At 34.0% G+C, this 22,511-nt stretch overlaps 2 protein-coding genes across 4 annotated transcripts; one reads left to right on the forward strand and one right to left on the reverse strand.

The window, feature by feature from the left end:
- Positions 1–1,141: 1,141 nt before the first annotated feature.
- LOC111701332 (uncharacterized) lies at positions 1,142–9,153 on the forward strand. Of its 2 annotated transcripts, XR_002765183.1 has the most exons (8): positions 1,142–1,448; positions 2,356–2,998; positions 3,243–3,556; positions 3,642–3,864; positions 5,298–5,815; positions 6,580–6,664; positions 8,152–8,536; positions 8,592–9,153. XR_002765183.1 is itself a non-coding variant. In XM_023472577.1 (7 exons), exons 1-7 carry the CDS (start codon positions 1,234–1,236, stop codon positions 8,266–8,268), a joined length of 2,115 nt encoding a protein of 704 aa, XP_023328345.1. In that variant the 5' UTR covers positions 1,142–1,233; the 3' UTR covers positions 8,269–9,153. The 2 variants fall into 2 exon arrangements, 1 of the variants encoding a protein (XP_023328345.1); XM_023472577.1 differs by having other exon boundaries at positions 8,152–9,153.
- Positions 9,154–13,278: 4,125 nt separating this feature from the next.
- On the reverse strand, positions 13,279–20,653 carry LOC111701344 (uncharacterized). 2 transcript variants are annotated; one of them, XM_023472593.1, is made up of 4 exons: positions 20,569–20,653; positions 17,907–18,005; positions 17,529–17,608; positions 13,279–16,969 (listed from the first exon to the last, which is right to left on the reverse strand). In XM_023472593.1, exon 4 carries the CDS (start codon positions 16,924–16,926, stop codon positions 13,522–13,524), a length of 3,405 nt encoding a protein of 1,134 aa, XP_023328361.1. In that variant the 5' UTR covers positions 16,927–16,969; positions 17,529–17,608; positions 17,907–18,005; positions 20,569–20,653; the 3' UTR covers positions 13,279–13,521. The 2 variants fall into 2 exon arrangements, with proteins under 2 accessions (XP_023328361.1, XP_023328362.1); XM_023472594.1 differs by having other exon boundaries at positions 17,877–18,005.
- Between the last annotated feature and the right edge of the window lie 1,858 nt (positions 20,654–22,511).

Consider the following 22,511-nt stretch of genomic DNA (forward strand, 5'->3'; position numbering starts at 1 on the left):
TTAAGATTTACAATGTGCAGCCAGGGCTGGGCGCGATCCAACTTTTTCTAGCCGTTTCGTTAACGGTTAGTTTCAACCGTTAAAAAATAAAAATTTCAGCTAGCCGTTAATTTTAAAGGTAAGAACGGAACGATCTCAATTTTTTTAACGGCATTAACGGAAAATTGTCTACAATCCGTAATAATTATTACAAAATTAATGGCGTTAACGGCGCAAAGCGCTTAAAAAATTTAATCATGTCTACTGTCCTGTTTTTCACAACAGAAACGTTTACAAGTCAATTATTTTCTGGGCCTTTGTCCTTTTTTTAAGTTGAGTTTTTCATTTTCAAAAATGTCTATCTCTAGTTATAAATTTATATCATAACAGTATAATAAAATGTCGATTTTTTAGAAACAATGCTTTTTTCGGCTAGTTTTGTTTGATAGGAGAGATAAAAAATCTTAAACTTATGCCTGATATCCATGAGAAGCCAATTGTTTTGTATTTACAGTTCAAATTTCGCCCCCCCCCTCTTNAAGAATTCAGATCTTCCAAGTTCAAATAGCTCTGACGAAAGTATATTTAATCCTTGTCAAACCACAGATACAGGTTCTTCCAATTCTCTTTTAAACCAACTGGAAAGCATCCAATTAGAGAACCTTACGCCATTACTCAGCCAATCAGAATCCAACTCTTCCACTAGACAACCAGATGATTGTTTACTTTTCTCTAACCAATCAGGATCCAACTCCTTAGCTTTCAGCCAATCAGGGGGGCATGAAGCTTCAAGGAACTGTAAGCGTAAAGTGATCCACCATATGCAAAGATGGCACAGACCGATTCACAGTACCCATGAAAGCTCTGTTTGATCAACTGTGAATTAGATAGCGATGTGTATAATTTTGAAAACTGATTACTTTTATCTTTGTTTCTCTTCAAAATTGCTCGCGCATTTCTTCTAAAGGAAAACGTATCAGAATTAGACGCTTTGTAAACTCAGATAACGCCCATAGCTTCCACATTATTCAGCAGATAAAGGTTTTAAGGATTCCGTTGTGAATGGGCATCGAAATTACACTTACAGTCCCTTTAGTTTGAAAAAATCTTTGTTTAATTCTTAGTTTATTTGACAAATATGGCAATACTTGACTTTATTGATCCGGTCCTAAATCCTGCAATTGTTTCAGAGAATATTTGAATCCGTTGAGTTGGGTAGAACATTGGTATTCCAGTACTAGCAACAGTACAGCTATGTACAGCCAGCAAAACAAGCCTGAAAGTAAACTAAAGCTGGAGCTTTGGGAGGAATCAGGATTGAGGCAGAATATACCTCTATGGGATGTTGGTTCTAGAAGTGTACATACTGTAGATGTTTATCAGCAGCCCTGTAGATCTGCGCTAATTAACATGGCTTCTGATATGCTGCTGCAGTACGTTTGTAAACAAACATCACCTTCTCCGTACAGGTTATTATTTTTGCTTTAATACTGTCGGAAATGACCTCTCCGCAAAGATACGCATGGCTAATCAAAAACAATTAAAATAGTTAATCTTTTGTTTTTCAAAAATAATAAATAATTAACCTGTAAAGCACAATTGTTAAAATATTTTTGAACTATTAAATGTCGCAAAAATTCATAGACGCGGACTTCTAGGGAATAGTTGTAAAACTTGAAAAGTGTTAATGAAGCAGAGGTTTATATTTTGATTCTGTTGTACCACTAATTTTGTTTGAATAATTGGTCGTTTTAATTCNTTTACTTAAAAATCAAATAAAAACCTGAAAAAATAGTTTTAAGTGAGTTATGAGGATATGGGAAACTGATAACCCCAGTAGGAATTTAAGTTGAAGTTCAAGGAAAGTTCGAATTTGGCTCACACAGGAAACAAAACGAAAAATTCTTAGCAGAATATTGGTTTGTAGTACATCTACTATATATTAGATGATAACAAGGTTTTACATATTCATGGGGAGGTGGGTTCCTTAGTTGCTGTTTTCGGAATAAGAGAAAATTGGTTTTAATTTTTGTTTGCTTCGCCATTCAGTATTACAACATGCTAAAGAATTAAGATTAAATTGTTATGCATATATTTATATTATTTGGTTTCGCTTAGATACCGTTTCTGGTAAATTAAAAAACAAATCTGTAACTGGACTTTTTTTCACAATATATTCTCGAAATTTTTAGCATGTTCATTTAACTGTTATTGAATACGTTTAAGGATTTCGACACCCTTATATCAAGTATTGATCTCGATAGCCATAATACAAGAGTTTCTCACCTCTGCTAGGAATATGTTGACCACAAAATCATCTCAAGATCAATGTTCTTGTATATTCTATCAAATTTCCAATCTTGTTTTTATATTTAGATTAGCTGGTGAGACCCTGGCCAAATCCAACCTGAATCCCAACGCTAAGGAGTTTACCCCTAGGGGTCTCCTTCACCCCTATATATCCCAGGAGAAACTAGAGGAGATGATTGAAGAGGATAGATTAGTCAACCAGGTCCTTAAAACTTCACTCAAGGAGGCCTTGGCTCCGAAGAATCTAGGTAGTTTAGGGACTTTAGAGGTTGACATGAAGATGTTAAGTGTAAATAGAACCGAGTTATTAAACAAAGACATTGACCCTTGCTTCATGTTAAAACAAACAAGTAGTAATCTATCTGTTAATAAGAAATGTACCAACAAGAGCTGTGATGTAAATATACAGAAATCTACTGTAGAGTCTTCAGATTGTGATAAATATGAAGATTTGTCTGTAAAATCTTCCAGTTTTGATGCACATGAGAACAAATCATTTGAAGAAACTGCAAATATCGATCCACACACAGAGAAGTTAACTGATAAACAATTAGAAAACTGTGATGAACTAATAATTGATAAAGATGGAGTTCAGGCTCGAACTGAAGATGGGACTAAAGCTGTTGAACTTGTACAGGATCATTTCCATAACAATGTTAAGAATGAGCATACCGGAGAACTTGGAGAAACTAACGACGATGTCACTAAGGTAAATAAGAAATGACAGGGGGNACAAAACTTGAAATATTTGTTTTCTTCCAAAAGTTATTAGCTGTAACACATTGAATTATCTGACAATTTATCTTTCCTTTAATTGATTTCCAAAATAAATCTATTTTGATAAAAGTTACGCTCGAATCCAGGATACGGATCCAATTCAGAATATATGAAACTGATTCTAAGCATTGATTTATGGACAAATATTATTTGTGTTTTATAAAATGAATTTTTAGTTTGAAAGTCTCAAGAATTCAGATCTTCCAAGTTCAAATAGCTCTGACGAAAGTATATTTAATCCTTGTCAAACCACAGATACAGGTTCTTCCAATTCTCTTTTAAACCAACTGGAAAGCATCCAATTAGAGAACCTTACGCCATTACTCAGCCAATCAGAATCCAACTCTTCCACTAGACAACCAGATGATTGTTTACTTTTCTCTAACCAATCAGGATCCAACTCCTTAGCTTTCAGCCAATCAGAATCGAGCATAAGCAGCCAATCAGATCAATCTGATCTTAGCTCATCTCCCGGCTCTTCAATAGGAAGGTAGGAAATTAAAGATAGGAAATAAACCCCCTTGACGAATTTGATTTCCTGTTTTTGATTTTCTAATTTTGTGTTATATTTTTAGTTTTTCAAGAAATCTAAGTGAGAGTTCTGAGGATGATTTTGTTCAGTTTCTGAGTCCTAGATTAGTTTTATCAAGGGAAGAGAAGAAATCTGTAGGATCAGTCTCGACCATTCAAAAGGATACGAAGACAGATGATGAGAATGTGGAGACTGAAACAGCTGATGAGGATGAAGATTGGGACGAGGTTGATGGTGATGATATCCCTGCCCCTGAATTTGATTTGGTAATTTAACATTAATTATGGACAAGTGGTAAAAAAAAAATTGTACAACTTTTATTTTTTCGCCTACACTTAAAAAACACCCTCCTCCCGGGGCCCGGGTAGGGGTGTAATTCTTGAAAATGTAAACCCCTGAATTCTTAATATCCCCCCCCCCCCATAAGTATAACCAAGCATAGTTATATCCACGCTCTTGGGTTAAATAATATACTATTATAAAAGTATAGAAAGGCCTTTCTTATTTCATTAAATTATAAATTGTGTAAAGTTGCGCAGTTTCTGATGAAATATTAAAAATGTCGTCTTCATGAGACATGTTGCAACAGTTTCAGAAATACGTGACAAATTATCCATCAGTAGTGAACCAAGAGCACAGTCATAACTATTCAATATTTACATTTGATATTATTTAAAATTTTAGTTTTAAAACTGAAAATAATTTTGGTTGAACTATATCTAACATTAAAACTGCAGTCTGCTAGATTTGTGACGTCAGTCTCAACTGTACACATTTATTTTACTCATGTAGAAAAATATGGAAGAATAAAGACCAAAATTAAGTAAAGTTCAGAAAGTGCGTATTTCCGTCAATCTTTACACAGTTTATTGCCACTAAATGATCATGCAGTATCACAGTGAAGAAAATAAAGTGAAAATATCAAACTTGAAAAGTGTTTCTGGAGTAAAAATTCAAGATACTAAATCAAAGATGTTGTTTAGTCTTCAGATGGAGCCTTGGGACCGCTATTATACCATTATAAGTAATATTTGTTCACAGACAGGATCACCCTCCTTGATCGATGAATACAAAGGAAGAATGATGCAATAATTTGACTTTGAAAACTCTAACATTTCTTGGAAGTTACCAACCGTCAAAGTATGGATAATACCAACCGTAATACTAAAGGATGGAGTAGTTTAGTGGGCGGTAGAATGCAAGAACAAATTAATAATTTCAGGTATATTGCAGAATTTATGTATTTACACTTTTCATTATTTTGTGCGAGTTATTTTTCCGAGTCCAATAGTTTTAGATATGGAGATAATCCGGTTATTTTCTCTTTTAGGACTTCAGGATAACTACACTTAAAAAACACCCTCCTCCCGGGGCCCGGGTAGGGGTGTAATTCTTGAAAATGTAAACCCCTGAATTCTTAATATCCCCCCCCCCCCATCTTCCAAATGAAATCCCTTAAAATACACTCCCTCCCCCCCTTCGGGAGATTTGATAAATGTAATTTGATTCAGTTTTAGTAAAATATTTAAAATTTGGTTCCTTAGAAACTAATCTCATTTAAATATTTTAACGACGGCCATTTTGATTTTTGATAAATTTTCTCAAATAAACTTCTTGAAAATTGAATTTAGCTCTTTAAGGAGAACATCATTAATTAGTTTGACATTATTTTGTAATATTTTACAATTACCTATTCTAGGAATTTCTGTCACCTTTGTTTTTAACAAACAGCACTGGGGCCACACAGTGTTCCGCCCTTTCTTCTGCCAACCCCAACCCCGCCCTGTCCTCACTGAAACCTAGCTCCCCCTTCCCTAGTATCAAACCTAGCTACGACCCTAGAATCCAACCTAGCTCCGCCTCCCCTAGTATCCAACCTAGCTTCACCCCTCCTAGTATTCAACCTAGCTCCGCCTCCCCTAGTATCCAACCTAGCTCCGCCTCCCCTTATTGCCAACCTTGCTCCACCTCACCTAGTATCCAACCTTGCTCCGCCTCCCGCCAACCTAGCTCCGCCTGTCCCCGACTTCACTTCTCCCTCTGTGTTTACCCTCGAATCACGAAGGAGGAAACTAGGAAAGAATCAAACTTGTTTGAGCTAAGGATGAAGGATGATACACCAAAGATATCTGATCTGAATATTGAAGATGAAGAAGTTAAGATCTCAACTCTAGAAAAGATAAATAGAATCTGGAATGCAGTACCTAATGTTGCCAGGTAATTTTTCTTACAGTCTTTTACAAAATATCCACTTCTCAAAGGGGAGGGGGAGGAATTCAATAAATATCCCCTTCTCAAGGGGGAGGGGGGAGGGAGGAATTCAATAAATATCCACCTCTCAAGGGGGAGGGGGGTAGGAATTCAATAAATATCCACTTCTCAAGGGGGAGGGGGAATTAAATAAATTGAAAAGTTTGGGTTATTTTACTCTTGATAGTCTAATGTTTGTTTCCATTTTACATAGTTATGGTTTTTTAGCTTTGTGTGTATTCTAGTTTTCTTTTGTATTTTCTCTATTGAATTGTATCTCTGTAGACCTATTTATAATGTTAGAATTGTAAAATTATAATCCTGCCAATTTACAGAGAACATTGTTATTATTATTACTTCAACCTCAAATCCATGTCACCCTGTAAATCTGGGTGAGCGGCCGGGGGGTAATTTACAGAGAGGGTGTTTCCAAATTGATTTGGAACAGGAGAATCGGGGGTAGGGGATATTAATGACCTCTTTATCCAAAATGATTTTGCAATTCATGGCGATATTATGAATTTGATGGAAAATTATGATTAGTTCTTTTAGTATTTTTGATTAAACTGACGTTGTAAATTACTTGTTTGCAAAATATTTAATGGGCATAGTATGATACGCATTGTTGATCTCTTAAATTGATTTTTTTTTCATTCTTTTTGGTTCCTTCTAGAACCTTCTTTATATATTTCAAATTCAATTATTATTTATGTTTAAATACATAAATTCAGGAAGAATATGGTGGTTGTACAGTTTAGTTCAGATCCAGACACTCTTCATTGGGAACCAGAGGGACAAGTAGATAATCTTAAACAGGTAGCTTATATAAGATATAAACTTTTCAGCTTTTAAAAGGCGCCAAAATAATCTCAGAAGGGCATGAATCAGGGTTGGAAAAATTGCGGGTTTTTTCAAAAACAAAAGAACCCGGCCAGTGGGTTTTATTGGGTTTTTTTTTTTTTTTTTTTTTTGGGGGGGGGGGTTCAATTTGAAAGTAGTCATAATATTAAGACTAATTAAGCAATAGGTGAACTTTGTTTGGAAAAATAATAATATCGTTATGATAATCATCATACATGAATACTCTTCAGGGGGAAAACTGATAGTTTTTGGATATTATAGTTCTTTAAACAGACTATTTCTATTTGTTCATTTGGATACATATTTCTAATTGTGGGTGGGGCTACTCAGATTAATCGGTAGATATTTATATTTTATATTCTCAAGAAGGAAGACCACTGTTAAATAGTAAATACCGAAAAACTTCAGCTTTGAAGTAGTTCTGTGTATCTTCTAGGGTTTATCAATATCTTTGATACTTGTTATAAAAAAGAACAAGCACTGCAGATGATCGATTGCTTCAAAAGTTTTCAACAAGTGGATTTGTCTGGTCTAAAACCAGAAACCGTCTTAAAGCCTAAAGTGACAAGGTTGACCATTTTGATTCATTTAATATATTTTTTTAGATAACTCAATATTCGAACAATATTCAATTGTTAAGATCATTGGTTTAAGTCTTAGGAAAAAAATAAATGTGAATACAGTTGATAGAAGACCTTATTTCTTGAAAACTTCATTATAAGAGTGAAGAAAAGGCAATAATTAGAAAAATTAATAAAGAGAAAAAGCCCACCTACAGATGGGGTTTATTAAGTGTGTTTTATTGTTTTTTTTTGTGTGGTTTTTTTTTGGCCGTGTTTTTTTTATGCCAACCTTGGATGAATATTTAGAAAATTTCTTGAAAATACTCCGCTTTTTTTACCTGCAATCTTTTTTCCTTATTTAGTTTTACACCATCGCAATTAAAGTTTTTACAGATTTATCTATTCTGAATAGAAAATTTACAAAAATTTTAATGATCAAAATTTGTTAAAAAACAACTATTTTAATTTTGACCATTCATAAACTCAGCTGTAATGTCGTTATTGAATAAAAACAAACCAACAAACCTATATCTATTCTATATATTCTATGTAATTAAAAACATAGTGCATTAAATAAGTTGAGAATATAGTTATCATTATAACTAGCTGATGGACCCAACGTTGCCCGTGGAAAAAAAAATTTTATAAAAAAAGTTCTGAAAAAAAATTCTTGAAAAAAAACATTCATTCAATTTTTTAAAGCCCAAACCACGGCCACCCATGAGTGTCCACAAAAAATTCAGCCCAATCGGTCCAGCCGTTTGGCCGGCTAGACGCAACATATATACGAATGTCTTGTTTTATTATATAGATATAAATTTATTCTGTACAATGAACAGTGATATTGTACATTGAACTTATTAATTATTTGATGTTTAGGCTCGAATTAGTGATTTCCAGACTCGTAAAGCTGATATGGAACGCATGCATCGACTTCTTAGTCCTATCCTAACAACTCAGCATAGACAGAAAATATACTCAAAACTATATTTATGATCAAGTTTGGCAATTAAGAAGATAAACTAGAAAAAAAATACTACTGATAAAATTCAGCTAAACTGTAATTCGTCTCGACAGCATTCTTTCATCCCCGATGCTGAAATGTACAATAGATGCAGGACACGTAGTTGTACAGCTCATGCATGTTACGTACAGTACATGAACCAGTGCAGTTTTCAATGTACAATTACCCTCAGTCCTCACCACTACTAGTCATTGGATTATATTTTAGTATATATGATATGATATCAGCATCAAACTATAGGTTATATTGGATTATATTTTAGTATATATGATATGATATCAGCATCAAACTATAGGTTATATTATTTCAATGCTTCACGGACAGTGTTCACTAAATAAGTTCGCGCACATATTTTTATCCAAAATCTTTAACACTAACTTGAACCAGATTTAAGATTGACGAGAAGAAGCTGAACTGCTTCTCTTGTTTAGTGTGATTCAACTAAGTCCTCGTAGTTCCAACAACTTCACATCATGAAGTCTGGTTCATGAACAATTAATATTATTTAATGTGTACATTTATCATTCATTAAAGCTCAGAGTATTTATTTATATTATAAGGGGATTTATATAGCTTGGCGATTAAATTATTTTTAATATTGTTGAACTCCAGTGTGATCACAAATATTGTCAGAAAAGTCAAATATTTTTTTATTTTGTCACGTGTTATATTTCCAATATAGTTAAGTACGAGGTCGACTTAAGTCACTTCTGGTACAGTTCTTAATGATCATAATTGCTTCCCAAGAACTCTGAAAACTTGTTTCAAATCCCACGTTTGTTGGTAATTCCTGTATCTATTAATTATAATTTATAATGCACAAAATGCTTGTCAATATATTTAAAAACTATTTATTATTTCTGATATATGATTATGGTTTGAGATTATTTTATGATTTATCAAAAATATACTAGTTAAGAATGGTACCTTGCTATGTTAAAAAATATGATGCAGGGGTCCATATAATTCCATCCAATACGATCTCAAATGATGCTTGATTGATAACCGTGGCAGAAATTGTTTTGTAGACAAGAGGAAGTACGATGTAAAGTTCTAGAAAAAATTTAACGTCAGAATGTTACTGCTTTGGAGTATTCATGTTCATTTTTCTGTATATCTTAATTTATCTCTTATATTTATATTTACATCTTGAACACCCAAAATGCAGTACACTTGGCTGAAGTGTAGTACAGGCACACAAAAAAACCTTGCGAAAGTTTACAATGACACATTAAGTGTATAATTAACCCCAATATGTACTTTTATGCTCGATTCTATTGGGCTCAGAAATGGAATTATATGGACCCCTAAATTTTTTCTTAAAATCCCAAACCTCTCCCATTTAAAATATTTGTTTCGCAGAATGGATGATGATTGTTCAGGGGTTTTAGCAAAAAAATTTTAAATTAATTTCTTTTTTGTTTGATTGCGATGGGGTGGTGATTTTTTAAGTTGTATACCCCTGTGGTGTTAATAAGTTATCTAATTTTAAACATGTAAAGCAAATTGTTCGGTAGTCCCCGAAAACAAATGTTAACGTAGATAACATCCGTGAACCAATTTTTAAGTTTAAATTATTGCAAATTCATCAGAAATGCCTTTAAATCATTTTACAGTTACTTATAAACTGACTGTTATTGCAATTTCAAGTGACTCGTACAAGGATGGCAATGTCTGATGCACAAGGGGTTTCCTTGAAATCCTTTTCTGATCAAGTATAAATTAGAAACAAATGTTTAAATTTGAAGTTCTGATTATTTTCAATTATGCTGACAGTCCCTTAACTGTAATATTATCTGTTTAAGAAGTTTCTCAGAAGTAAGTAATAACGTCAAGAAAAGAAATATGCTATAAAAGGAACATGATGATATGACGTACTGTTAAAGGGACATGATAGGACGTCAAGTTAAAGGGAGTGACCGGCTATGTAAGGTAGTTGAACTGAGTATGCAGTGTTTTGGAAAGCCTCTTTAGGATTCATTTGAGACATATAAAACTTTTGAAAGATCTGTAAATCCTAAGTTTGAGCGCAAATTTGACGTTCAAAACTCCTACTTGGGGGGTGGATACGTTTTCATAGTCGGTTTTTTATATTACTAAATAACAACGACGAAAAATAAAGTAAAAAATCATACAGTAATCTAAATAGATGGTTGGGAACATATTTCTCAAAAGAAATTAGTCAATAAATCAATGCTAGAATCTATTATTTTGTTTTCATTATTATATTGAATTTCTTATTTTCTTTGAATTTATTCGCAGATTTCTTAAAATTCTTCAAATGTCGTCTTTTCAATAATAATTCAAGAAAATCTGCGAAAATCTTTGTGAATAATGAGAAAATAGAAACTAATCATTAGACAAGATTACTTATTTTCGATGATAAGATTAATTTTTATTTTCTGAACCGGTTCTGAAACAACTAATTAATTTACTGTAGAGTTTTGTTTATATTTTTTGTCGTCGTTATTTAAAAATTGATAAAAAAAACTAATTCTGAAAACGTATCCATCCTCAAAGTAGGAGTTTTGAACGTCGAATTTGCGTTCAAACTCAGGATTTACAGATCTTTTACAAGTTTAATATGTCTCAAATGAATCCGAAAGACGTTTTCCACAACACTGCATACTCAGTTTAACTACCTTACATAGCCGGTCACTCCCTTTAAAGGGACGTAATGATAGCACGTCAATTTAAAGGGACTCGATGATAAAACGTCAAGTTAAAGGGACATGATGATAGGACGTCAAGTTAAAGGGACGTGTTGATAGGACGTTAAATTAAAGGGACGGGATGATAGAACGTCAAGTTAAAGGGACATGATGATAAGACGTTAAGTTAAAGGGACATGATGATATGACGTCAAGTTAAAGGGACATCATGATAGGATGTCAAGTTAAAGGAACATGATGATATGACGTTAAGTTAAAGGGGCATGATAATAAGACGTTAAGTTAAAGGGACGTGATGATATGACGTCAAGTTAAAGGAACATGATGATATGACGTCAAGTTAAAGGGACATGATGATAAGACGTCAAGTTAAAGGGACATGATGATAGGACGTCAAGTTAAAGGGACGTGATGATAGGACGTCAAGTTAAAGGGACGTGATGATAGGACGTCATGTTAAAGGGACATGATGATAAAACGTCAAGTTAAAGAAACATGACGATTAGACACCAAGTTAAAGGGACATAGATAGGACGTCAAGTTAAAGGTACATGACGATAAGACGTCAAGTTAAAAGGATATGATAAGACGTCAAGTTAACGGGACATGATGATGGGACGTTAAGTTAAAGGGACATGATGATAGGACGTCAAGTTAAAGGGACATGATGATAAGACGTCAAATTAAAGGGACATGATGATAGGACGTCAAGTTAAAGTGACGTGATGATAGGACGTCAAGTTAAAGTGACATGATGATAAAACGTGAAGTTAAAGGGACATGATAGGACGTCAAGTTAAAAGAACATGATGATAGGACGTCAAGTTAAAGGCACATGATGATAGGACCTCAAGTCAAAGGGACATGATGATAAGACGTCAAGTTAAAGGGACATGATGATAGGACGTCAAGTTAAAGGGACGTGATGATAGGACGTCAAGTTAAAGGGACATGATGATAAGACGTCAAGTTAAAGGGACATGATGATAGGACGTCAAGTTGAAGAAACATGATAGGACGTCAAGTTAAAGGGACATGATGATAGGACGTCAAGTTGAAGAAACATGATGATTAAACGTGAAGTTAAAGGGACATGAAAGGACGTCAAGTTAAAGTGACATGATGATAGGACGTCAAGTTAAAGTGACATGATGATAAAACGTCAAGTTAAAGGGACATGATGATAGAACGTCAAGTTAAAAGAACATGGTGATAAGACGTCAAGTTAAAGGAACATGATAAGACGTCAAGTTAAAGGAACATGATTATAGGACGTCAAGTTAAAAAGACATGACTATAAAAAGAAAAATTGGCTTGATTTGTAGGTAATATGCGCACAAAGAAATATTGCAAAAACTAAATGCACATTTTAACTTCTCCCATGGTCAGCTTTAGTGCTAGCACTTTCAAAACGTTAGTAAATTATCTTAAAGTAATGATAAACAAATTCACCATTTCGATCTGTATATATATCGTTGAGGGTTTTTAAATGAGAAGCAAAGAAAAATTTATTTTTCCTACTTTTAGCCTTAAAAACCCAAAGGAATTGAGTCTTTGTCACAAACTCTTAATTTATAATCCCTATTTCTTTGGAACCCAATGTCGTAAATCTTTGATATTTCAAACTTATATTATTTGATCTAACAGAATTCATAGTTTGAAATATCTAAGGTCTACGACATTGGAATCCAAAGATATAGGGTTTAGAAAAGCAGAGTTTGTGGCAAAGACTCAATTCCTTTGTCACAATTATGGGAAGATTTTGTAGAAAAGAGTAGAAACCCAGGAGGAACATTTAATTAACAAATTATCCAATCCCTTCCTCATTATTGTAAGAAAATTCATAGATGTTATGAAAGCTCTATCTCTAAATGAGAGAAACTGAAACGTGCTTTTTGCTTATATATAAAGCTATATAACCTACAAATCAAGCCAATTTTTGCTTATATATAAAGCTATATAACCTACAAATCAAGCCAATTTTTGCTTTTGCATTTAATTTTCTTGGATGTGCATGTTAGATTTAGTTTAGATTTAGATTGAACGGATTTTTCGTAAAATCAAAAAGACCTAATATTTGAGTAGCGCGTAATCGCTAATAAATGAAAGTAATTTTACCATGTAGAAGTTCTTGCGACTACATTCTGGGGTTTAGTAGTGTCGAGAAAGTGCAATTTGATAGTTTTTATTCACTTCTTTAATGCAATAGCTTTCTGCAGCCAATCAGATAAACAACCAAACCAACAAATTGTATAAGAACAATATTTTTAAGATTTTTTATTAAATGATTAAATTTACAAATATAGAACCATCACCAAGTATATATTTTTAGATAAAAAGAAAAATACTCAACATAATACAACTAAAAATAAGTTGAGCTTCCTTCACCAGTTTCATAGTTATATATATGCATTAATATTCATATATATATATATATATATATCTTTTTAGAAAACAACGAATCTCATAATGTAGAAAATGCCATCTTGATTTTTTCACAATGCTTCTGTATAGTTTAAGCCCTGCTGGATACTTGTGTACTACATCTCTTCTCTATTGTGATTCCTGCGGCTTCAACTGATTAATGATCTGAACCAGGGTTTGTTTAGAGGATCTAGCGTTCAAATCTTGAGGTAAGAAGCACCATTCCTTGATCACTGGTTTGGCAACCTTTCTTGGATTGATTTTAGCATCCACACAGATCTCCTTAGGAACTTGGATACAGTTAGGCTGTTGGACCAGGCGGGGAACTAGAACTGTTTCCAGCTTGCATGATTCTCTAGGTTCCAGATTACACGCTTCATCTGGGATATTCTGAACAAAACTCCTTTTTTCTTCTCGACAAGTTCGCTCACTCTTGACAAACTGACAGTTGGATGGGGCGCACACTTTCCTTGGATTCTTTCTACAAGAAGTTTCAGGAGAAGTTTTCTTAACAACTTTCCTCTCTAGTCTGCACTTCTGAACTGGCCATTCTTCACAATTGTTTCCATTGAAATCTTGATTGTTTTCAACTCTTGCCAAAGCAGATCTATTTCTTCCAGAGCTGATCCCTTGGTTGGAAATATTTACTAGAACTCCATTGCATTTTCGTTCGATCACCATTTCACAGAAAGGTTCATCCTGCTCAGCTTCGTGTTCCTTGTGTCTGGTCTCACATGTTGTTTCATAATGTGTTTGACAAACCACTTCTCCGACAATTTTATCATTACAGATTTTCTTAAGGGGTTCATCACATATTTCTACATTTTCCTCAAAAGTTGTAGGCTTGTATGTAATCTGGCAGTTTTTCTGGAAGCTTGTCTCGCACTTTTCTTCCTGGGTTGGTACATAGTCCGTGATGAATGTTGTGTGACACTTTTCTGCAAATGAATGTGTGCACTTTTCAGTTGAATCATAAACAGTTTCTACCACAAGCATTACTTTCTTCATGCATTTTAACTCATTTTCATTTGTTGCTATTCCACCACTACCGTTAAGCCCTTCAACAACAGATGATTCATTGTCTATGGTTCCATCTACAACAGGTATACCAGTTTCTGATAATTCATTGCCTATGGTTCCATCTATGGTTATTCCAGATTCTAATGATTCATTGCCTAAGGTTCCATCAAGGGTTGTTCCAGTTTCTGATAACTCATTGCCTATTGTTCCATCTACAGTTATACCTGCTTCTGATAATGCATTGCTTATGGTTCCATCAACAGTTAATTCATCTTCTGATAATTCATTGCCTATAGTTCCATCAAAATTTATTCCAGCTTCTGATAATTCATTGCCTATGGTTCCTTCAACAGTTATTCCAGCTTCTGTTGATTGATTGCTTATGGTTCCATCCAAATTTATTCCAGCTTCTGATAAATCATTGCTTATGGTTCCATCAACAGTTATTCCAGCTTCTGATGATTCATTGCCTAAGGTTCCATCAACTATTAATCCAGCTTCTGTTAATTCATTGTCTTCCTTTGGTTTTTCATCTATCAGAATACTTGTCAATCCTTCATTAGAGTAGTCTTCCTTGGAGTTTTCTTTTCCAGGTTTATCGACCAAGGACTGTTCACCCAACACCCCACTAAGTAATCCTTCCTTGGAGCTATCTTCTTTGGAGTTATTGATTAATGGATTATTTAAAGCAGGCCTTTCACCTAACAACCCACTAAGCAATCCTTCTTTAGAGTTATTTTCCTTTGAATCATCTTCATCTGAGTTGGTTTCCTTGGAGTTTTCTCTTTTAGGGGGGTCATCCTTCACTGGATTACCACCTATGGGGCTTTCACTAAAGACTCCACTTAACAATCCTTCCTTGGAATTGTCTCCCTTTGACTCATCTTTCTTCGGTTTGTCTCCTTTCGGTCTTTCACTGAAAATTCCGCCCAGCAATCCTTCATTTGAGTTATTCTCCTTTGATGAATCTTCTCCGGAGTCGTTTTCCTTGGACTTATTTTCTCCGGATTCCTCTTCCTTGGATTCTTTTTCCTTGGATTTGTCCTCCTTAGAAGTATTTTCCTCAGAACTATCTTCCTTGGATCCATCTTTCTTGGGTTTGTCTCCTTTAGGTTTTTCACCAAAAATTCCGCCCAACAATCCTTCCTTTGAGATATTCTCCAGTGATGTATCTTCTCTGGATTCATCTTCCTTGGACTTATCTTCTCCGGATTCTTCTTCCTTGGATTCTTTTTCCTTGGATTTGTCCTCCTTAGAAGTGTTTTCCTTAGAACTATCTTCCTTGGATCCATCTTTCTTGGGTTTGTCTCCTTTAGGTCTTTCTCCAAAAATTTCCCCCAACAATCCTTCCTTTGAGATATTCTCCAGTGATGTATGTTCTCTGGAATCATCTTCCTTGGATTTATCATACTTGGAGCTATTTTCCTTCGATTTATCCTCCTTGGACTTATCCTCCTCAGAGCCACCCTCCTTGGGTTTGTCTTCCTTAGAATTGTTTTCCTTGGAGTTATCTTCCTTGGATCCATCTTTCTTGGGCTTGTCTCCTTTGGGCCTTTCACCAAATATTCCACCCAACAATCCATCATTGGACTTATCTTCTTCAGATTCGTTTTCTTTGGAATTGTCTTCTTTGGAAATATTTTCCTTTAATTTATCTTCCTTGGCATTATCTTCTTTACCTTTATTGGGTCTATTACCAAGCAATCCTGAGAGACCAAATTTTTCATTGCCAACTGAAAATGTTTGCGTGCTAGGCTGAGCTAATTCAAACTTGTGTCCGAACTGGTCGGTGAAAACACCATTTTTCTGAGTAAGAACAATTTGCTGGTTAATTTCAGGGGACTGGTCTTCAGAATATGAAGTCTGTAGAAGAGGATTATAATACAGCTGCTGGAGTTGTTGATAGGATGGTGTCAGAAATCTCTGTCTGGATGCAAATCCATTGTTAAGGGCTTTCAGGGAAAAATTGTTTTCTCCATTTCCATAGAAAAATGAGGGAAATGGAGCATTGTCTGGATACTGTTTCCCTTTTCTTTCTTCCCAATCTTTAAAACTTTTGATCAAAGCCGTTATTTTCTCTTCTTGTAAGTCTTCCATAGGTTGTTCTCTGAATATATTTGTTTTATCGGTGCTATCCTCAGAGGTTTCTGAACCTAGATAAGATTCTGACAACTTCGAACTTTTTCCCTCATTTTTAAAATCAGAAGCAGTTTCAGTGTTGAATATACGTAGAGGAGCAGCAGTACTAGCTAGACTAACAGGGTCTGCAATATTGGTAAGAATTACTGATGATTCAGTATCAGATGGAATCAGCGGAGTAGCAGTATTGAAAACAGAAGCTTCTGAACTAAAATCAGAGGACTGAATTCCTTTGAAGCTTCTGTTGTTGCGGCCTGTCTTGGTAAGGATGTTCTGTTGTGAGTCTGGACTAATCAACTGAAACGGAACAGCTGCTGTTGACAGGGTATTGTGGAGAAGAAACAAGATAAAGAACAACAGCAAGTTTAAATTCATTTTGATCTTCAGCTCCACGCAGCTATCTCAGTTAATCAAGGATCTTCATCAAAACAGTCAAGTTATTACTGTGCTTTTACTTTTAAGCATGAAACAAAACACTAATTTCTTTCTGCATGTTGATTCAAAATTAGAGCAAATTAGGATAAGGGGCTAGTAAAAAAACCTTCTTCAGAGAGATCTTTTAAATACTCTATTTGTTTTGGTTTTTATACGTCCTTATTATGAAATATCCAAAATTCATTGTTTACAGGTGTTAAATTACTATTTAAAAACAATTTTGGAACTTCATAATTATCCAAAGGCCCTTTGATAAACTTTGGCTGTTGTGATAGTTTGTCAATTATGTAAAAAGTTTATGTATTATCACATTTGAGTATGGAATCGGATAGAAATTTGAAAAAAGATATGATCTAAATATAAACAATACATACCGAGTTTTAACGGATGTTTTAAACAGTATATTTTAGATTAATTTTTGGAAAGATGCTCATTTTTTTCGGATCTTTTTTAAAAACTAACATAACTTCCCAACCCAAATATATTACAATTTGCCTTCAAAAATCCTAAATAAAAAATAGATGAATAAAAAGATTGTTTTCCTAAGCGTAGAAGAAGAAGGGTATTGTTAGATCTTGAACTGGAGAAACTCTCCATAGAACTGACGTTGAAATCTCTGGGTCTGATATTTAAAGAGTTTTCAATCCCGTCTCCAGAAAGTACAAAATCCAGATATTCAACCCTGTCACACGAAGCAACATTTTGCATTTCTTATTTTATCTGATCCATGTTTCATAAACGACTTTTTCAATTGGGAAACTCTTAATTACTCTAATTGAAAAATGAATCATAACTAGATTTCTATAAACCATTTTAACTTTTCATTTATCAATTCATTAAAATTATAAAACAAATTTCGCAAATCTTCAAACTTTTTTTTCGATTCCTACTTTTTAAATCCTTAACGGCCATATACCAACCCTGTCTCTACGGGGGTCATGTAAGAAGGTTCCACAGAGAGCAGGCCCAATAAGTTAGGCTGTTTTCGTCTTCATCTATCTTAAGATTTGTCCAATAATCTGGAAAAATCAATTATATAATTTGTAATTAGCCTCGTCAGATGAAATCAGATTTATGACCAAAGAAAAAGTATCGGTTTCATCGTAATCTAATCTAATTAGCTTTTAATAAATTGTCACACCTTTCATGGAATCAATCTTATTTACATAATATCATATGTAAACGGTGTTTTAAAAAATCCAAACACTTCACACGTTTTTGCTTAACTTTTACCAGATCTTAAAGAAATTAATATCACAATGTCTCAAGAATGTTTGGACTACGTTAAAAAAATTATCTGATTTAGAACTGCAGACAAGCCTACGTGCAAAAAACATTTGTAAAGCTAAGAATGGTCCCAAACTGGCTTTAAAATGACAATAATCTGTTTAAAAGTATTCAATATAACCTTAAAACTCTAAATAGCTTTGTTTAGTTACCAGATTACAAGTTCAGGGTGGAGGTATTTTGGCCTTATACATATTAGTAGGATACCGTAACCAACCATTGTTTATAGGAACGGAGGCGTGAAGCGCCCTATATTATATTTATAAAAATAAAACCGGGGTTTCTTTGATCCAAGGCGTTTTAAAGACTTTAAGTCTCGATCTCTGTAAGTAACCCTGTATCTAATTAACAATCCTAAACTGATAATTTTATCATTGCCGCATACCATCCGTTTTATCTATAATACTGAGCTTAAAGAATTCAGACTTGCGATGATAAAAGTACGACTATATAACCATCTCTAATCTCCACGCTAAAGCTAAATAAATTCATTCAAAGATCTAAACATAATATTAATAATTTTTGGGGTATTCAAAACCCAAAAATCTGCAAAGACTGTTAATATTCTTGGTTCTTACGATAAAAAATGATAATTTAATGAGATTAATAATTAGGTCGTCATTTCGAGAGTTTAGGTTACGAGCGAAAATAAATCAATTTAATCCAAATTATAAATTATATTGGAAAATCATTGAGATTATTTGAATATTCTAGATTTACTTATGATCACAGGTTCTCAGTTTACTTGATTTGGGAATAGATATTAGATGTGTGTCCATCATCAGGGGGTGGCAATCTACGTTTGATTAGATATAGATTTATCAAGATAATGCAAAGAAAGTTATTTCAGAGGTGTACGAATCTTTTGTACTGCAGTGTACTGTCTCTGGGCGGTAATGTAAACACAAGACGGATGTCACGCAATTAACTTTCCTTGCATTATAACCTTGGATTGTATGGTAATATTTGAGACATCGGATGTGGCTAGTTGGCAGCAAGGCACTAATGCAAGGAAAAATAATTGTGGTCGTGTATACTCTGCGTACATATTGAAACCAGTTCTATCTGGGCGGAATTTGTAAACAAGAATAAATGCATTAGTGTTCGTCTACTATCCGAGGAAGATAAAAGCATTAAATATTGATAATTTTGAAAATTCACATAATAGTTTCCTATGACCAGAATATTTCATTGATTTTTTGGGGGGAAAATTGATTCCATGTCAGGCTGTGACATACGTCTTTAGTTTACCTTTCCGCCCAAAGACAGTACACTGCAGTACAAAAAATGCGCACACCTCTGAAATAACTTTCCTTGCATTAGTACCTTGGTTGGCAGTAACTAAAGAGTACGTTAAATCCAACATGGATGTTTACAACAAACCTTTGAACTGCACTACAGTATGGTATCAGATATTCCAAAACCCATTGCTAAATTTGAGGTCTACATATAAACGGTATTCCATGACCTATTAAAAAGTATTATTGGAGCCAAGGTTATAATGCAAGGAAAGTTAATTGCAGTTGTGTATTCTCTGCGTATACACACATTGAACCCAGTTCTCTCTGGGCGGAATTTGTAAACAAGAATAGATGCATCAGTGTTCGTTTAGTATCAGAGGAGGTTGAAAGCATTAAATTTTGATAATTTTGATAATTCACATAATAGTTTCCTATGACCACAATATTTCATTGATTTTTTATGCGAAATAAGGATCTCATGTCAGGCTTTGACACAGTATGTCAGTATGTCAGTAGCTAGTACCAAAGCTAAATTGCCATTTTCAATTTTAACTGTAACCCTCCGGTATGGTGAAGACTACATGAGCCATCTATATTCTATTTTATCAGGGTTATCTGTTTGAATCCAATAAACGTAAAAACGACTAAACTTACATGGTCTAATTTTTGTTGTGGTAACCATAGATAAATAAATAAACATAGATAGCTTGTGTACGCAAAATCACCTAGAATTGTACAGTCCGCGAACTCATACTTCTAGGGGTCAAAGTGTACTTCAATGATAAGAGGGGCGGTTTGGTGTTTTAATGGATTTCATAATAGAGTGTGTGTAAGATAACTCCGGGAATGGAACTATTTGAACAACAATATTTCACTGAGCATTATATCATATTGACGAGAACTGAAGAAGGACATGAGAAGGACTAAACTAACTCTCTCTACAGAACTATGTACTCCACAAGTACTCAATGACATAAGAACAGCCAATGTTCACAACCGACCTAGGTAATCTATATAATAGGAATATCTTTAAAACATCTCTGTACATTTATACCTTTCAAGATGAAAAATGTCGTCTTATGCGCAATCTATCTTTATCTATGGTGGTAACTCATCACCCCAGAGAAGAGATGGTGAGAGAAATCCGTCTGAAAACATTAAAATCTGATATACCCAGAAAGGTGATTCAAAGGTTGAAAATGCTGTCCAAAGTTTCAAAAAAAGTATTGTTTGGTTTGGGCTACAAAAGAGTAAAAGTGAGATGATGAGGTAACATCAAGGCGTTGCAACACTTAAAAATCAATCCAGGCTGAAACTTTTCAAACAGATCGGATCTTTGTGCCCCCATCCTTAGATTACAAAATGTTCGTCTTTTTGTAATCCGTTGAGAACTGCTTATAAAAGTTAGAGTATTTCTATAAAGAATTACGAAACCTGTTTTGAATTTAGGGAATTTGATTCTTTAATGTTTAAAAAACGTGAACTTAAATTCAAATTGATAAAATTTTAATCTTATCAGGGATTTTCTTCAACGAAACTGCAGGCTCTAGATTCATAGTACAAATCCATCAATACACATAAAGTAGTAATATCTGTTTGTTTGTTTGTTTTGCTGTCAGAGTATAACAGTGAGCCCCTTGGTTTATCCGCCTCAAAGTTTAATTGGAAAACGCAGTAGAACCAGAGGAATGTTCTATACTTGGGTTTAGAATTGTTTGATTTTTATTGTGAAAACTACAGGCAACGCTGGGTTCCCAAACTAAATCTGCGTTAATATGCAGATACATTTGAACGTTTAAGTATTTATTCTCATTTCTACCCTTCTCTACACTCTTTCTATTTAAATGCTTCCTGAAAAGAATTCCTGCACAACACGGAAATTTAGAGAAGGTCAAAGAGAATAGAATATATATTAGAGTGGAATTTACTCGAAAAAAGTGTAAAACGGCCATTTTGTTGGACTGTTTCCATACTGCAGGTGTACTTTGTATATTTGTGTTATTTAACCTTTTGGGCCCTAGAACATCATTTTATAGAAAATCTAAAATTAATGCTAAAAGAAAACCAAATTATGAAATAGCTGGTTTCATAATTGAGCAATGATCATTTCACACAGGCTCTATGCCTTTCACTTTACTAACGATGATTTTCCGTTATCACTATAAATCAAATGATATTTTTTTTATTCACCTAATTCATTTTATAAAGTTTATTTAAAAGCTTTAAAAAGTTCGAAATTGAAATGGATAATCTAGGGAACATGCTGTATTAATGTACTCTACTGCATATAATTTGTCATTTACATGATTTTTACACTTTGAACTCCCTTTCAGGCTGAAAGGGACTGACAAAATTCATACCGAGGGATTGTCTAAATTCCACTCTAATATATATTCTAGTCTCTTTGGATAAACGTATGCTTCCTGTACATATTTTCTTTATATATTACCCCCTCCTTTTGTTAAAGTGTGTCCAACTATTATCCTGTTTTTTTAGCTTCAGATCTTCCTAAAATTACTAAATCTGCTAAATTACTAATTATATTACCAAATTACTAATTACATATGGATTAAGTAAGAAAATTCTGATGATAAAAGCTTGATCGCAAGCTGGTCAAAGTGCCATATTTTTAAAATCACAGCTGCCATAGCAAACCATATGAACTGAGGGATCAAAAAAGCTCCGTAAATTATCCGGCTTCTATATCTATATATAAATTTGGCTTGTATGGGTGGGCATTTGTTTGTTTGCATCCAATAAACGTCAAAACGGCTGAACCGATCGGGCCCAAATTTATTGTGGGGCCTCAGGTGACCCCAGGGAAGGTTTGTGGATGATCGAATTTTCAAAACTTTGCCACTAACAACATTCGATTTTGGAAAATTAATAAAATAAAAGTAGTAATCGAGTAAAGATAGAGTTGAGGAGAACTATAAATTGATTGAAAAAGCCTCAAAATTGGAATTAATATTCTCAAAGGTTACACTTCGTCCTGTA

Source organism: Eurytemora carolleeae, unplaced genomic scaffold (genome assembly GCF_000591075.1).
Source record: "Eurytemora carolleeae unplaced genomic scaffold, Eaff_2.0 scaffold118, whole genome shotgun sequence".
Taxonomy (NCBI): Eukaryota; Metazoa; Arthropoda; class Copepoda; order Calanoida; family Temoridae; genus Eurytemora; species Eurytemora carolleeae.

Coding starts and splice junctions, on each gene's coding strand:
- LOC111701332 (XM_023472577.1), top strand. CDS start 1,234: ATGTACAGCCAGCAAAACAAGCCTGAAAGTAAACTAAAGCTGGAGCTT. Junction 1,449..2,355: donor ACATCACCTTCTCCGTACAG/GTTATTATTTTT, acceptor TTTTATATTTAG/ATTAGCTGGTGAGACCCTGG. Junction 6,665..8,151: donor AAGTAGATAATCTTAAACAG/GTAGCTTATATA, acceptor TTTGATGTTTAG/GCTCGAATTAGTGATTTCCA.
- LOC111701344 (XM_023472593.1), bottom strand. CDS start 16,926: ATGAATTTAAACTTGCTGTTGTTCTTTATCTTGTTTCTTCTCCACAAT.